This window comes from Anser anser (genome assembly GCF_964211835.1).
Source record: "Anser anser genome assembly, chromosome: Z".
Classification (NCBI taxonomy): domain Eukaryota; kingdom Metazoa; phylum Chordata; class Aves; order Anseriformes; family Anatidae; genus Anser; species Anser anser.
In genome coordinates this window covers 87,215,664-87,233,387 of record NC_139723.1, presented here as the reverse complement: position 1 = coordinate 87,233,387, position 17,724 = coordinate 87,215,664, and the positions used below count along the sequence as shown (strand labels likewise).

General features: G+C 46.2%; 1 protein-coding gene across 36 annotated transcripts in view; it reads left to right on the top strand.

Moving 5' to 3' along the window:
* LOC310889247 (transcription factor 4) overlaps nucleotides 1–17,724 on the top strand; it is a 211,733-nt gene that overhangs the window by 98,751 nt on the left and 95,258 nt on the right. For all 36 annotated transcript variants that reach the window (XM_083816476.1, XM_083816475.1, XM_083816454.1 and 33 more), the window contains one exon: nucleotides 4,795–4,859. In XM_083816476.1, the coding sequence (XP_083672602.1) occupies nucleotides 4,795–4,859 (65 nt within the window). The remainder of the gene's footprint in view (nucleotides 1–4,794; nucleotides 4,860–17,724) is intronic.

Here is a 17,724-nt window from a genome sequence, read left to right as displayed (position 1 = left end):
TTTTTCTTTTTTTTTTTCCCCTAGGATAATTTGTAATGCAATACAAATTTTAGCTTGATTTCTATAAGCTTGATTTTTTCTTGATTTCAAATCTCAGAGACCAAAAAAAAAAAAAAAAGCCAATAGTCCTGATAATCTGGATATCAGAGACAAAAGCTGCTGTGCAGAGCCAGTCCTCGTGGCAAATTCAGAGACCAGAGGTGGTCCTCTCGCACACGGGTGAGCACGGAGAGGAGCCCTGCCCTCCTCTCTCTAGTGCTCGCGCCCTTCCATCCTTGTGCAACCAACTTTCAACACGCATAGGAGAATGCTGAATGCAAGAGCTATAGATAACAGGCTGAAGACAACTGTTTCACGATCGTCATAATAATGCAAATAAGCCCTGCTCCGGCTGATGGTATGTATCTGTTCATTAGAGAAAGACAAATGCGGATCTCTAAAGTTCAGCCCATTCTTCAGGTCCTGAGAACTTTTTTTTTTTTTTTTCAAAATCTGCTCCAAGCTTTGTGTTTTCTCATGCTTGGTCTCGCTTCAGCAGTGAGTGCTCCCTGAATTTGTCGTTCCCTTAAGGGAATCGGTCAGTCTTCCTTCAGGATGCACCCGAGACCCTTGGACATCAGAAGGAATGAGAATTAATTTTGAATAATGTTAGAAGTGCAGTAGTAAAATATGAGATAGGTTAAGGAAAATTGCAGATCTGAACAGACCCAAATTTGGAGCCATTAAAATTTCAATCTTTAATTCATTTTTTTTTCCAGACAGGTTTTCATTCTTCAATCTAACCAAGAACTAAACCCCAAATGTAGGGCATCGGAAACCTGAATTAGAATATTCTGGTTGAACTCATCTCTAAAAAAATATGTCAAACACGAAATCAATGTAAACATTGAATTCAAGTCATTTATAGAAATAGCTTCACTTCCTTTTCCTCTGCAGATGGAAAGAGTTGCCTCATGCCTCTCATTCTGCCTACCCAAAAAAAGACAAGGTGCCCTATCTCCCAGGGCAGGGGAGAGCAGAGCGGGGAATCAGATGACTGGCATTTGTGCTTGGGAAGTTGCTTGAATTTTCTACTTAATTTAATTAATTTTTCAAAGTGCACCATGGAAAGACGGGTGGCTTCTTTATTGATTGATTGGCAATCCCAGGCTGCTTTTATTTTATTTTTGCACTTAAACAAAAACGCAAGCGAAATATTTCCGAAGCAGTCGTTTGAGTTTAGTGAAGATAAGCAGTGTTCTTTTCTTGAAGTAGTGAGAGAGCACGGCCGTGAGACTCAGTGTGTTTGTCAGGAACCAGGAGCTGCATGGAGTTCTTTCTTTGTCTCTCCGGTGATTGGCATGCATTGTGGCAATTAATTGCATATAGATATATATAAAAATATATTTACACACCCTAAGTTATTACCTCCGATGACAACGAAAATGCCTTTTCTGCATCACCTAAAGAATAAGCGTGTACTTGGAAGTTATTAACCACCCTTTGTAGGTCAACTTCTTCCATGAAGCTTTGATTCAGTTGTCAGATCATAAAGCCACGTAAGGATATATGTTTTGTTGCACGCGTGGAGTGCTGGTAACAAACGGCACACTTTAGCATTTGGTCCTCTAGGTAGAAAAAATTAATCAGACGTCTGCCTAGATTCGTTACTCGTCTGTATTTCAAGCTCTTTTTTTTTTTTTTTTTCCTCCTTTTTTTTTCTTTCCCCCTTCTCCTTTCCTGGCTTACAACAAATATTACTAACGGGTACTTTTAGGTTTTAAAATATGGACAACAGTACTCCATGCAGTAAAAGACTTGAACGATTAATGCTACCCTTATGCCTCTTTTGAGTAGTTTTAGCCATGGGGCTTGGCACTGCCACCATTGTCTTTGTGCCAAAAAATATCCGCAGCGGCTGCCGCATTCTAGTACTAGAGGGTTGTCTCGAAAATTCCGCAGTGAATGCGTCGGGTGTCTACATCGCTGTAGACGCTCTCTCTTTTTTAAAACATTAAAAAAAAAAAAAAAAGAAAGGGGGAGAGAGAATCTTTAGCTCTCGCAAACCTCGGAAAACGCACAGCGCAGGCTGCGGTGCTCAAGCGACTGAAAATGATGCATAATGTACAGTAAACGTAGAAATTCAGGGGAAGCTTTTGTATCTGTGAGCACAAATAGTTGCTTAAAGAGCCTACTCTTGCATATTATCAGCACTCTTGCAAATTTTATTATCTGAAACAAATGTGCCAGTGAATTTTAAGCAGAAAATCAACATCAAGACTGTAGCTAATTTTAAATGGACAGTTTATACAAAAGATATTCCTCCCCCCCCCCCCCCCCCCCCCCGAAATGAAGTGTCGGTACAAAAAGTATGATAATTTCATAATTACAGTTGATGGTGAAAATCTGTGTGTGTGTATCTTTTTAACGGTTTCTTGACTTTTTCATGAATTTCAGTTATTTATTCTTAATAGAGCAGGCAGATTTCTAGCTGCATGCGGGAACAACAACAACAACACAATGTAATAAAGTTAAAGGCTTACACTCGCGGAATGAAATGTGTTCACTCATGATCTCCAAAGCTATCTGTTTGGTGGTAAAAGTGGATGCTAGAGATGAAATCTTTACAAGGAGCATAATCCTAAAAAAAAAAAGTCAATCTCCTGCTGGCTGCTGTGCCGCTTTGGTACCTCACAGACTTCGACAGAGTCCTGGACGAGTGCCCATTGATGTCATGGAAACACTCAAATTACTGAGAATGATTCATGTCTATGCTGTTCTCTTATCCTCCCCCACACAAATAGAAGTAGATTTTAACCCTGACAACTTGTAATTTGCAGCGGGTTTATTTTAGTATCGGGATAAATATTTTTTAACAACTGAAATTAAGACGAGGCTGCCTGTGTCTGATCCGATAGGAACGGGGGCTGCCGAGAGCCGGGCAGCGGCGAGAGGAGCGGCGAGAGCCCCTCGTGGGACCGCGTGCGCTCCGTCCCCTCGCCCCGCTCGCCTCGTGGGGCTGGCGTTTCTCCCCCTGCCCTCGCCGCCCCTTCCCGGCCCTCTCGGGGCGGCGGGCGTGCCAGCGAGACGTTTTGTTGTCAGGTCTCGGCGTCGGGCTCACGATTAAAATTTCGTTGTCATTTCCAGCTTGAATTATCTCTGCGGAGGCTTCCAGTGCTCGGAACCCGAGGGGGGCTGTGGAGTGGGTGATCCATCATTTTCCTATAGCCAGATACAAGTGCTTTCAAAAGTTATTACGGGTGCAAACGTCCTATGAATTGCAAATAAATTGTGGGGGTCCCTGCGTTTAAGCGAGGGGTTTACGTGGCGAACAACAAAAGCAGTAGCAACCAAACAACGGGGAGAGGAACGGCCAAACAACAAAAGGAAGCTCCAGACTTAGATTATTGTGGGGGAACGGCAGGGATTTGCTCCCGGCCAGCCCCAGAGCCGGGCTTTCTCAGCCTCTGAACGGCTCTGAGCGAGCCTCGTGGCCGTCCCCAGCCGAGCGCCTGGTGTGGCTAGCGAGGAGGTGTGCTCGGCCAGCTGGGAGGTGTGCTCGGCCACCTAGGAGGTGTGCTCGGCGTTTTGGGAACGACTGCCGTGAGCTCCCCCGGCCTTTGTCTGTCGGTCTGCCTCCCCGTGGGCTCTGCAGGAGAGGGGGAAGGCGCTGGGAAGTCCCCGCAGCAGCGCCGCCAGCCCTGGGCGCGGGTGTGCCGGTAGCCCCGCGTCCCCTCGCCGGGCTGCTTCCGTCCCCCGTGCCCTTGGCTTTGGGAATTGCTGCTGCTGCTGTGACCATCCGAGGCTTCCTGAAGACGTTCAGCGGGTGACACGGTGGCGTCGGGGCCGTGTCTCGGGGTATGGGTTCTCCAGGGCCTGGACCGGGGCATGGGGTGCCACTGGGGCAGCATCCCGTCCTGCCCCGGCGCGGGGCGCTCCTGGTGCTCCAGCCTATCCTAACGACTTTGATGTCACGAGTGATTTTTTACGGGTGTTTTGTGAGATGATACCTCCCCCCGCCGTGATTATCCTCACCATAAGGGTGGTCTTTTAGTGTCAATATGTTTTGTATCAGCCCTCTTGACTGCTCTTTGTCTCACTAGCACGTGGTGTAGTGCTACTCAGCCGTGACTTAATGCTCTGCAGAAACCACCTCTTTCCTTCGCGATTTTGCTCAAGCCTGGCCGTTCCCACCTGAAAGACCCTTTATTTTCCTTTGTAAATACGGCATAACCGTACCAGTGCTGCACGTCACGCCATCAGAGCTGCGTTTTAAAGCCTTCCTGGGGGGGAAAAAAAGAAAAAAAAAGGAGAGAGAGGGAAGGGCTACTTGGGGCTGGCAGAGCGTCTCGGCAGCCGTTGGGCCCCCGTTCAAGTCCCCGCGCCGCTGGGGCGGCCGCAACGTGGGCAGGGAATGGCGAATTTCCAGCCCAGTGCCAGCCCCATCGGCGGCCGGCTCGGGGAAGGAATTTCCCCGGGCCAGGGCGCGATGGCGGGGCCGTGCAGGTGCCCCGTGGGGCGAGAAGGGACAGCGCTCGGCATGGGGCAGAGCGGGGGCCCTCCGCACCCCGGTGTCCGGAGGTGCGTGGAGCAGTGCAGCGGGGGTTAGGAAGTTTATTTCACATTGCCACCCTCAGCTGGAGAAAGCCTTAATCCCTTTCGGTTGCCTCCATACACCACGCAGCCAGCAGTGCCTATTTTACATACGTAAACAGCACTGGGAAATGTGGGGAGCGTCGTATAAGGCGCTTAGAGACGCCGTATGTATCTGTTTATATCCGTTACACACCTATCTGTCTTCTCTTTTATTAACAGGTAAAACAGAAAGGGGTTCGTACTCGTCGTATGGAAGAGATTCGAATTTACAGGGTTGCCACCAGGTAAGTGGAAGTCTGCTCAGCGGAGAGGTTGCGGTAAATACTCCGATAAATGAGGTTCGTGGCTTAAAGTTGGGCACCCTGGAGGCAGGCTCCGCCACGCACGGCGAGGGCGGCGAGCGTGGGCTCTGTTTGCCAGTGCCTCTTTTAAAGCTCCTGCCTGAGCTGTGCTAGCCAGGATACGGTTACTGGAGACTGCTAGCACTTGGGCTGACCTAATCCTGCCCTGGCCCAAGCTGCTGCAAACTATTGATTATTGTCCTCCGCAACAATGCTGCAGTGTTTCGGCATAGCGGCTCCTTCCTAGCAGCACAACTTCAGGAACTGCAAAAGTGGAAACACACCGCAGAGCTCGTGTCAGCCCCTAGCTTTGGATGGCTACTGCAATAAATTATAGTTTTCATAGAATCTGTATGATGTTGTGTGAAAACAAGGTTGTATTGAGGGATAAAAATGTCTGTGAAAATATGATTTGTTGTCCCTTTTTGTTTCTGAATTGTTTTTGGCTGGAAGTCAAGGCCAGCAGGCTAACAGCAAAGCCGTCTCAAGGGAAGCATGCGTGAGCTAGAAAAATAAGAGTAGTTTAATTAAATAATAAAATGCCAATGTAATACAAAGGTATAGCATGTGTGTGTGTGCCTCTGTGCACTTTGCATTTGCATACTTTTAAGTCTCCAGAGAAAGTCTGAGTCTAAAAATACTATCAATAGCCTCAAGTCTGTGCTTTGTTTCGAGACAATTGATTTTTTTTAAAAGACACTTTCTTTTTAATTTCAGTAGCAATATTAATCATGTGTTTAAATTCATTTTGCTCACGAAGAGTGCTAGGCTTCCTTTTTCTGAGTGCGGCAGCTTCTTACTTTGGGAAAGTATTGAAAGAGTTTAATGGCCTCCTTAATATTCTGAGCTTTCCACCGTTCAAATCTGCCAGGAGAAAAAAAAATGAGTAATATGGGGAAGCGGTTTATTCTCGTGTTTTGAAAACAAGGCTTGTTTTGCGTAGCAAAATGGATCGGTTTGAGCAAGTGACTGACCTCCTGATTTCAGTGGCGCTAGCCAGAACAGGTGAGTACAGAAGGTCGCACGCCTAACTCTGTCTTCACCCGGTCCAAAACAACCGCAGTAGCTCTTAACTAATTTAGGAGCCACTTTTTGCTGTAAAATCCCCCCCATGCTTCTGCTTTGCCCTGCTAGGAGCCAGCAGGACGTGCTGCTGCCCCCAGCGCTCCCACGGGGCGCGGGGTCTGTCCACACGTGCCTTTCAGATTTCATCTCAAAACGCGCCTTTTCTTTGCCGCTTCTTGGTTTTCTTTCGATCTTCCTGTATTGGAAGGGGCTTGTAATACTGAAAGTAAGTCAGAAATGAGTTCAGAGTGCCTTGTCCAGGCATTAGAACCGAAACCTCGCCGATTCCAGTAAGCAAGCCAATGTAACGTGAGAGTCGGTGCAATTTTTTCCTGAATGATATCACTGAGTAATCACTGCCCACACTTCCGTGGACCGGTTCTGGAATTTCCTCAGGATTCAGGGGGAGCAGACATAGCTCTGCTGTCTGGGCAGATCGTCTCATGGTGTCCTCCACGGAGTGCTCTGTGGTTGTGTAGGGTCAGTGAAGAACTGATGGAGAAAACTTACTGCCCTGCCTACCCTCTCTCCCTTTTTTGTGGTTTCAACTCATGAAAATTTGAAGAATATTAGGTAAATATTGCAAAATAATACGAATAACAGAATTTCCAAGCCGGGGAATAGGATCTTTCTTTCTGCCGCATGCATCCACTTTGTTGAAGTGTAATGGAGAAGGGGATGAAGCAGATGACCAATGCCCAGACGTGAAGGAGAAGAGCTATTTCTAAAATAAGAATCTCTTGAATTCCTGAAAGGTACAGAAGGAATAATGCTGAATGCCAAGGCTGGACCATCTGTTGTCTGTTCTCCAGGCTGCAGAACTATCAGGATCCACCAAATTATTAACAAGCATGAACCTTCAGGCTGGGAAGAAAATTTAAAAACTACAAGTCTATTGCAAGATTTCTAGGTCGTGCTTTCGTGTGTGCTGAGAAAGATTAGCTAACCTAGACAGGAGATACTAAGGAAGAGGATATTTGGTCAACTCCAAAGAAAACATCGGTGGTGATGTTACAGAGAGCTGAGAACACCCCGAAGCTTCGAGTCGTCAGAGGGCCCCGTGCAGCGGGAGGAGCCGCGTGCGCTCCCTTTTCCTAGACCCAGGAGGAGCGTGCAGATTTTGTTGATTTCTGAAAGGTAAATTGCTACCTCCAGATGTGATGCATTGCTCTCTGTAGATGAGTTCCTGGAACAATTAAGGAAAACTAAATACCTAACGATATTGAACTTGCTACCTATTAATCTTCTGGTACGAAAAAAACCACCAACCCCTCTTCGTGCAGGCAGCAGCAGCGATCTGAGGTTTCCTTCCTGTGCTCTGCTCACACCGAGGAGAAGAGGTCAGGCACGCAGCGAGCCATTTACTCCAGGATGGGTTTTAGTCCCGAGCCCAGGGCCCAATTCTGCTCTCACAGAAAACCGTAGCAGATACAACGCTGATTACAGTGGGAATGGAGGAAAGCTCATCTTGGGAACCATTTAATTCCATTAGAGAGAAGCCATCGAAGAAACATGTACCGAAGTTGTTGTCAAGGTGCTTTTGAAATACTGGCTTCATTGCAGTTAACGACAAAAATCTCATTTCATTCAGTCAAGTCAGGATTTTGTGTGTTGTCTTAATTCTGTGCTACTCACCATCTCCCCAAAGATCCATTTTTTTTTCTTATTGGGCTGGTTTGGGGGGCATTAGCAAGGCAGGAGTATTTAACAAAGCGCTCCTACTTTATTCATCTAACTTCATTCTGGTTCCGCGCTTCGGTTTCCCGTGTGACAGATAAAAACGTTATTTAAATAACACAATTTAAAAATAAAAAATGGTGTTACTCGTGCAGTGTTTGTGAAACGTTGATGTGCCTTTCTGCAAGAGGGTCTGGATGTATAGAATATGGTTGCTAGACTATTGGTAACGTGCTGCTCGGCGTAGCGAGGATCCACTCATCAGTTAATAGTCGATGAGGCCGACTGAATAGTCCAGAGCCACCGTGCTTTTCTGGGCAATGGTTAATTCAAAAAAAGCGATGAATAAAGAGACCTGTAAAGTGAGCTTGATGGCCAGAAAACATCCACCCTAGATTTCCAAGGCAACGCATGAGATGGTGTGTGGGAATAAATTAGAGTTCTTGGACGATTTGGATTATGCCTTTTTGGCAAGCGCAGAGTGAAGGACGTTCGGCTTTTAAGGTGGTTTAACTTCAAGCAGAATCCCCAAGTCCTAGGATGACTTGTTTTTACTATTAAGAAGTGAGCCTCGATGTTGGTTTTGGCTGTGCTCATTTACTCGGTTCTAGAAATACTCTGAGGCTAGCTGGAACCAGCCCATGTCGAAAGCTGGATCTGGAACGAAGCGTTAAGGTGAAAGCGAGTAGAGTTACACAAGCTCCGCCATTTTTTTCTCTTTTTTTGGTTTTGTTTTTAAATACCCGCTACCAAAATATAATAAACTTAATCCCGAATGAGATCACATCTTTTGGACTTCAGCTTGATTCAGGGTACCCTGGTACAGGGAAAGGCTGCCGAAGGGAAGGCCACAGGCAAAGTATCTACAGGGACATCACACACTCCCTCCTGACCTCCCTGCCGTGTGCCCGGGCTCCTCTCTCCTCTCCGTGCCGCCTTCCCTTGCTCCCCCATCCCTCTGGGGCAGGGTGGCAGGGGCAGAAGGGTTGCACGTGGTGGGCGAGGGGGATCCCAGCGCGTCCAGGCTCCACGGGACTTGGCGAGACCGAGAGGAGTCCTTGGCACACGATGGGGCTCCAGTCCCCCGTCTGTCAAGCCTTGGATTTTAATTTTTGAACGTTCGAGGCTCATTGAGCAGACTAGGGGGTGTTTATAACATACCTTTGACAGGGATTTTGTATAGAGGTAATGGAAATATTGCTGGAAAACTTTAAAATGAGCATAATGGGAATGAAAGACCGAGGCAGCTTCTGTGGCAAGTGCATATGGATTAATTCAGCCCAGCTGCCCGTGCCTGTGTGCCCAATAAGTGTGTAAATCCTTGCATAATAGCGTTCTCATGCTGAGAAGGGAATGGACAGAAATAGCGATTGCCCATTTTCTTTTTTCTTCCAGAAGTACTGGGACTTCCTTTTTCTGCTGTGAATTATTGAATTGTTGCAACATCTCTAATTATGTTAAGAGGAGTCCAGCAAAGAGAGAAAGGGGGGAAAAAAAAAAAAGAAAAAGCAAGAGGGATTATCTTTTTATCTGATATGTACTTTTAAAAGGTCCTTCTTCAGTGCTTCATTCAGCACGAGATTGAGACTAATGCATATTCTGAAATCGGGCTTCCGATTTAAGCCACTGCAGAATGACTGTTAGAAAAATAACTCTGGTAGCATTGCACAGGGGCTTCGGGCATCTCGGAGACCTCACAGCTGAACTCACAAAGGCTGTCCCACGCATTCAAATGCTTTTGCTTTTTTTGTTGTTGTTGTTCAGCAGCACGTTCTTCACTAGCTTGCAGAGCACTTTGGGGTTTTGTTTTCTTTTTTTTTTTCTTTCCTTTTTTTCTTTTTTTTAATGGTCTGACCACATTTTCCTGGTAAACAGTAAAAAAGGCAGCGTTCTGCCTGCAGCCAGGGAAGGTGTGAGCAGGGGTTGTGTGCGTGTCAGTGCACAGCGCTGCTGGGCTCAGAGCTGCTTCTAATTTGTACTTTGTTCAGGAACGTCAGGGCAAAGAATCTTTCGGTTTTATTGGTATTGTATACAATAAGTTATTAAATTTCATCTCTGTAATACACCTGCAGTAAAATAACAAAACATTACTGCACTTAAGGAACATGTGTGTGTGTTGCAATGTTCCACCCCTCCCTTCCAAACAGCTGCTTACGGATTTCAAGATCCATTGTATATATTCCCTAGAGCCCACCTCTAATAATCGAGACACATCTGCCATTGCAGTGTTATAGGCATATGTAGTTTTATTGAAAACTATACCTGTATAAAAAAAAATTAAATAACTCCTACCTCAATTAAATTGGCAAGCTACCTTTTCTGAAGATCATATTGCAGACCTCTGGAGACACAGCGAGTTCATTTTATTCTTCTGTTACAAATCACTTAGTTTTTTTTGCTTAGTCAAATAACTAGATTTCCTCACATTTTGATGGCAAGATTCCTTTACCTGTAATAATTCCTCCTTCGTTCTCCATCCCTATAAAAACACACACAAAAGCTATACTAAGATGATAAAAGATACCTAATGTACCAAGGAATGCAGGTCCTACAAAGTCTATTGCTAATCCATTTTTGTGATGAGATGTGAAGCACCAGTGCCCTGAACGAACGCGACGGCGCTTTGTTTATTTGCTTTTAAATATTTGGACGCTCCGACCTCTTGACTGGGCAATATGTACTTACCAGCCACAGCTGCGTGGGGATGCGATACGCCCCGCAAGAAATACGGTGCAAAATAAAATGGTGCTCTACTGTAAGTAGAGCCTTTGATACTTCGATACCAGATAACATTTTGGTGGGTGGCAAAAGTCCCACTGTGTTCAGCGGGGCCGGGAAGCAGCGTTTCTCCTGCTAACTTCTGTGGTGATTTATAGTTGGAGAAGGTTCACCTCTGTCATCGTTTGTGCTCGAGCATCTTGCTTTGGGAGGTGGAATCATTGCTTCTGCTCCAGAAATTAGTTCTAGCGCCCATAAACTATCCTCCTGTGATCGTGGGCACGTTGTGGACTAATGTTTTTGATGTTACAGCACTAAAATAATGACATAAGAGATAAAATTTCCATGTTAATCAAATGTATTAAAGGAACAGACTTAAGTTCAGATGTCTGAATGGCTCATTTAGCAGAATTCCTCATGCATCCAGAAAGACACGGTTTCATTGTCCATATCATAATTGAAGAAATGCTAAAACCCAACACTGCAATTTAGTGGTAAAAGGAAGTGCTTTTCTCTTAGCCCTTTGGATCAAATGTTAAGCTGAGGGCTATTTTGTTGGAAGTGAGCATTCCAAGGGCACCTTTCTGGAGCTTATAACCTGGCAACAGAATAGCACTGCTATTTGTAATGTGCAATAATAGGTTTATGTTGTGGTTGAGTGCTAATAGGAGCTTGGTTTGCCTTTGCAGTCACTGCACTCTGACTTTCTGTGCTATCGTGAATGCGATAAAAAGGGGAGTGATGCTCGCCTGCGGTGGTACCACAGCAAGTTGTGACCCCGCTACACGGCACGTTGCTGGTTCACGTCTGGTCAGGGCTTGATGGAGGACCTCCAGCAAAAAGGCGGTCTGCTTTGACTAACTCAGGCAATTTGCAGGGCTCAGAGTTGACTGGTGAGTGCCCTGGTGTGTCCAAGGGTGACAGCCAAGGGTGCTGTCCTTGGCATATAAGGTATGGTTTGGCAACTTCTGCTAATCTAAATGCGTAAAACCTAAAAACAAACAAACAAACAAACTAAAAAACCAACCCATCCATGCCCAGATGGGTTTCGAGTAGGGCAGAGTTCTCCCAGGGCAGAGTTCATCTGGGCAGCCTCTTCCAATCTTTCACCACCCTCCCAGTAAAAACACGTTTGCTGGTGTTTACATGGAATTTCCCCTCTTTCCAGTTGTGCCCATTACCTCTGCTAAATGAGCCTTTTGGATTACTGGCCTGCGGGGCGCCAAACTCCAGCTCTATCTGGCCATTTTATGGAATCACGGCGAGACGAGGAGCTCGTGTGTGCATGTACACAAACAGCACGCGTGCCGGTATTTCAAAGGATCGTGACAGCTATGAGAAACGGCTTTTGGGGGGAAGCTTCGCCATGCTGCTATTGACCTGATTTCTGGCACCTGTCAGACGAAGTACCCTTCTGGTTGATGTGCCAGGCCCTGGGAGGCAGCTCGGCCTTCTCCCATGGCCGCCCCCAGCCTTCTCTCCAGCCCCGACTCCTCTCAACCTCCCTTTTCTGTTTGTTACTGCGGGGCCGGGTTGCTGGCGGGCTTTTCCTGGGTGCCTTTCTCTTAGTCGTGTCTAGGCCGCGGCCGGGCTCTCGGCAGCCCCCAGTGCACACAGGAATAGAGGCGATTTTAAATGTTATTTTCTTGGGGTTTGTAACGCTTAGGAACGCGTCGATCTCTTGTAGTTGCCACAAACCCACGTGGCCGTTTTTGTAGCATTTGCTGCGCGCTGTCGCATTGCTCATTTCCAACAGACCATTTCCAATAGCCTTTTTACTGCCCAGAAGTTACTCCGCGCTTCCACCACCCCCTTCTGACATGTGGTTACCTGCTGCTTTGCAGGGGAATGAATAGCATCTTTAATCACACTTAATTACCATGCGGCTGCAGACAGGAACTTCACATACAGAACAGCTCAAGATGGAGAAACGAGATCTTTTACAGGCACAGATAGACACAGAATGCTGATTATTAAAATAAACACTATTTTCAAAATGTATGCTGCACAAAATCTAGTCAGGATCTGTACTTTCTAAGAGAGCTATTAATTCACATTTATAAGTAATATTTCTCTCATTTTGCAAACTTCTTTACAGCATTTCTAGTTGCAGTTCAGACAATCTGCAAGTTGTCTAGATCTCCCCGAGTTTCGAAACCTAGTGTATCTCTTTTGCTTACGCTTTGCATGGGCTGATATTTATATTTTAAGTCATTCAAATCAGTCAGTAAACAGTCCGCTACATGTAAACACCGATAAATCAGTGTTTTAACAAACCGATGCCATAAACTCAGCAGATATTTCTTGCTGCATTGGCTCTAGATTTTTTTCACCTGTTTCAATGCATACTCCTTGGGAAGGTCCAGATAAACACAAGCCCACGATCTGTATATTTTTAAGAGCTTTCCAGTAAACTCTCACCACCTGATTTTCACAGAAAGCTCTTTAACTTCCTCCTTGGTAATAACTGGAGAAAAAAAAAAAAAAGAAAGAAAGATGTTCACATCCCCCTTGAAAGACCGTGTTTCAGCATTGCAGTTGCCCCCTCGGTGTCTGGTGCCAGCCTTCACCAGCAGTGACCTTAGAGGTGACGGAAGATGACGCTCTGGCCGGGCTTCTATTATTGTGTGATTTATTCCTTTGCTTCTTGGCTTAAAAAAAAAAAAAAAAAAGGAGCAATTTCTTCTGACAAGTAGAGATTTCAGGGACTGTATGAGGATATGAATCCTAGGAGCTATTTATGTATGGAATAATTAAAAACAATGACTAAGTTGTGCTCTCATCCTGCCTAAAAAAAGAAAACCCGCTGATACCTCAGACACAAGCGCCATCAAACGGCTTTAGAGTTGTCATGGAGCATCCCCTACTTCTTTAGGAAATTCTTTGTCTTCTCACATCTGAAGATGCTTCTCTAGCTTGTTTTAATTCAGCATAAAAGTCACTCTCATAAGAAGAAAGGACAGAATGACAAACTGCCCAGGGCAACACAGCGCAGTGCATCCCAGGGAAATGGGGTTCGGGCTCCAAGTCCCACCTATGTTGCCTCTGACCCTTAGGAGCCCCCCGATTACCTGAAGGCCTTTCTTGGGCCTTGTGGGGCCATTCAGAAATGCGAGGCAGAGGGGTGGTCGGACCTGGGGAGCCCCTCCGCTCCCCGTGTGGTGATCGGCTCCTGGTATTGGGTTCACTGAATCACCCCCCGGGAGCAGAAACCCCCATTTCAGTGCAGCCGTGCCCGAGTTAGGCCTCCGCATCTGTAGGCTGGGGGCCATCGACCAACGAATTAGCAAGGCCTTGTGGTGTGTCTTTCTCGCTTCCCCTTTCCTGTTTTGCTTGCTTTTCATTGTTCCCCTTTCACAGCCTTTTTTTTCCCCCCGTAACTGTCTTGTGTTTTGCTGCAGTCTGTGGCTGGTGTGAGCACAGCGGGAGGAGGAGGAGGGCTTTGTGCGAGGGGCTGGACGTGCTCCTCGCAGGTGGAGGAGTAGGCCTTGAGCCCCGTCACACCTCTAAAATGGACGTTGTTCAGTGGATTACACAAATGATCAAACTTTTTGTGTAAGGGGGTGGGATTTTTTTCTCTCTTTCTCAGTCCTGTGGGACATTAATCCCTGGGGGTCAGCAGGACAGTGCGTGCAGGCTCTGTGACAGCCCGCCAAAATCTTGACATTTTTGCAAAGTTCAGTTTTTGGCTCTTGAAGGTATCAGTAAGAGGTGGTTAGTGCCAGCCACACGCTGGTGTTTGTGGAGGGTCAGCCGAGCTCGGAGAAGAGCCGTGGGCCCGCACCTGCCCAGCCCGGCAGCCAACCTGCCCACTGCTAACCAGGCCGCGCTGCTCGCAGGCAAACCTCAAAATACCCTCTTTGTCCTCTCCTCCAGTCAAACGGTGCAAAACTCTGCTATCTCTACACCTGCCAGCTTTACAAGCCGGATATTTTCCAAATTCTTCTTATTTCAGACCTGTTATTGTTAGGCCCGACGCGTGGCAGCGTGGGTTTCCCTCATACTGCCCTCCTGCTTTCCCGTCTCCGTGGTCTTATTTACCTCGGGAGCAGCATTTTTAAAGTACACTTTCGCCCCTTCTGGCTTTGAAAAGTGCCGAACACATTGTTGGTGCTTAACAAATAATAAATAATAATACCACAGAAGCCAGGTATGTCTTTATGCCTTCGCAGCAGATGAGGTGCATGTCTGCCAGGCATTCAAGTCTTGCTGCAGTATGTTTAGCAACAATAGAGAAGTTAATATTTTTATTTTGTTTTGAAGTTAATGACAGAATATAGCCATCTGTCTGCATGTTTATAGGTCTTTCTATTTTATTTTTTAACTGTTTTCCTTCTTTGAAAATGGATCCTGGTTGACTGTCAGGAGATTATTATTCTTTTTAAGAGTAAAGGTATAAGCTATACGAGAGGTAGAATTATGGATATTTCCAACATCCTTGTCTTTCAAAAGTATCTGGGGAAAATGCATATAAAGTCTAATAAAAACCAACGGAATCACTGAAAATATAACTCACTTGGGTATTCCTCTGTTGGTTTTTTACATACCACTGTAATATACAGGATTACCTTTACAACATAGACATTGGATAACAAGGTACTGTGACACATACAGTTCTTAGACAGAGGTCTTTATTCTTTAATGTAATGCAAAAAAAAAAAAAAGCCAATTAACTGCTTAGCACATCATAGCCATCTACAGAGAAAATCAACCACAAACTCCCCCCTGCTTTATGGCCTCAGATGAGGCCATCTTGCGTCGTCACAAAGAGTCACCTGCGTCTTGCCCCACGTCTTGTTGGAGCAGAGATCCTCTGCCTTCACCTAGTGCCCCTCCAGCCACCGTTGTCCCAAACACTGCCCAGTAGTTGTGTCCTGGTTCAGTGCTCCCCTTTTTGGAAAGTTTTGGTGTTGAGCAGTGAGAATTTTCCAGGAGCCCTTACTATTTTCTTTTCAATATGTATTTCCTCTTAATCGTTTTTTGAAAGTTTTATTCCTTGATGGCCAATCTTGGGCAGGCTTTGTAGAATGACTGATTTGTAGCCCAGCTTTGGAAGACTTGTGAGAAAGTACACTTGCAGTTCGTGCTCTTCCAGCGGCACCAGAAGAGTGTCCATCATCCCTGGTGCGACCATGGCACAACACGCATGGAAATTTCTACTGCTCACACGATTTATGGGCACATCCTGATATCGTATGATAGACTTCGTGTGGTCGTCCACATGTGGAGCAGCACAGACAATTTCAGGATTACAAGTGCACAAAAGGAAATCGTCTTTGATGCGTATTTTGAAGTAGCCCAGCAAGGACGAGTGAGGCTTCTTCCTCGCCTACTCTTGCTACTGGGCTTGGGTAGGGCAGCAACGATGCTGTGCCAGTATCCTTTAGTTTTCCAGTTTCTAGAATCTCATTCTGAAGTTGTCGGGATTTAAAAGTTTTGTCGTGTAACTTCTGCTGGCTCTTTGCTTTCTTTTCTGCTGCCTTCCTTTATTGGTTCCGTGCTGTAAGGCACATTGTGTGTATCTCCACGGGGCGCTAGGTGCAGTCGAGAAGAAAGCAGTGCCTGTAAAACGTTGCTCTCCGCAGTGCTTCTGTTTGGCCTGGTGTTTTCTTTCTGCCAAGTAGCTTAGCTTGGTGGCTTTGATTTATTTGTAGACAATGTCTTTCAGATAAACTGATTCCACATTTTGTGACGTTTGGCCCTAATGGCGGCCTGAAGGGGTGCTGCCAGCTCTGCTCCACGCCAGCTCTTTTCTGCATCTTTTGGCTCTGAAAGCATTACTAAACCTTGCATTGATGGTGGGAGTCGGACTTTGTAAAGAAATAAGAGAAGACCCAGGTGGGGACATGCCCACGTGCAGTCCTTTGCTGACTACGGACATCGATACCGGCCTGTGCAGGCACTTGCTATGAGTGGATGGCTCGTGCTGGCTTCCCCGAAAGCAGCAGTATTGCAGAGCAGGAGCAAAGCCTCTCTCTGTGGAGGCAAACCAAAATGTTGCCTCCACAACAGGGAAGATCCTCACTACCTCCTCCGTGCAAAAAGGAGGGAGGAAAAGCAGCCATGCGATAGCAAGCGGGACGCTCAGCAGGTCTGCTCCTCCCTAGCTGCCCCAAATGCCCCCTCGGTGGCACCGAGAAGGCAAAACTTCATTTTCCCTTGAAAGTGCGTTTTCTGAGCTAGCTGCAGGGCAGCGTGCAGCACTGGAGGAGAGCTGGCCGGGTGGCACGCTCTGCTCTGACTCACCCAAACGCCAGCTTGTTCTCCTTTCACCTGTGTCAGCACAAAAAGGTGCTTTTTCTTCCTGCCGGTTCCTCAGAGCAGCTGAATTTGCCAATTTTGTTGTTGTCGCAGGGCAATTCTGATTTTTTTTTTGTCCTGTCTTAAGCACAAGGTGACCCAAGCTTTGCAGACTCTACTTGAAGTGAAGAAGCTTTCACATTTTTTGTTTGCATGCATCTGTAAAAAAAAAAAAAGTGATGTTATAGCTCCGAGAGGAGGCTGGGGGGACCCAGCCACCCTTGCCCTCCCCTTGCCGGTGCCCGCGGTGTGCATGGACTGACGGGGACGCCACGAATGTGATTTATTTCCAACTTGTCATGTACCGTTGGGTCCAAAGCCCGCTTCTTCCCCCCGCTTCCTTTCCAACGTGTGCTCGAGGTTTCACTTCCCTGCGCCTCGCCCCAGGCAAGCGCACGCTTCTTGGTGTGAACGTGGGGATGGAAGCAACCTTCCCCAGCCCCTCCGAGTCCCAGGCCCCGTGTCTGACACGCAGGATCGTTTGGGGGTCTTTAAATGGCTTTTAGTCTGTGGACAGCTTTTTCTTTTTCCTACAAAATCTTGCTTCTGCCCTAAAAAGGGGGAGGGCGTTGTTTATCTTTCAGGCTGATGAATAGTAATAAGTCTGAAAAAAAAAAAAAAACACACATCCTCCGAGGCACTTAAAGTATTTAGCATGGGTTTTGTTATTTTTTTGGACAGGAAGTTTCTTCGGTCTCTCAGATGTTTTTACAGTAACTTTTCTTTGGTTAAAAATATTACTAACGTAATTTCAGAAAAAGGCCGTTTCCCATGCATTTGAACTTCTGTAAGCCTTTTTCTGTGTTCTCCTATTCAAAGGGAAAACAATAATTATATCATTAAAAATGGGAATTCAGCCACCAAACACCTTTTCAAGACTGAGGCGTGTCAGAGTGTTTTACCCTGCCTGAGACAACTTGAGCCAGGCTTTTTGTTGTAAGCCGTTTGTAGTCGAATGCTTACACGGGGAAGAGTGATGATAATTGCCTTGTTAGGTTAACGGGGCTTTTTTTAGGGCTTGTAATAATTTGCCAGAGAGAACCATTTT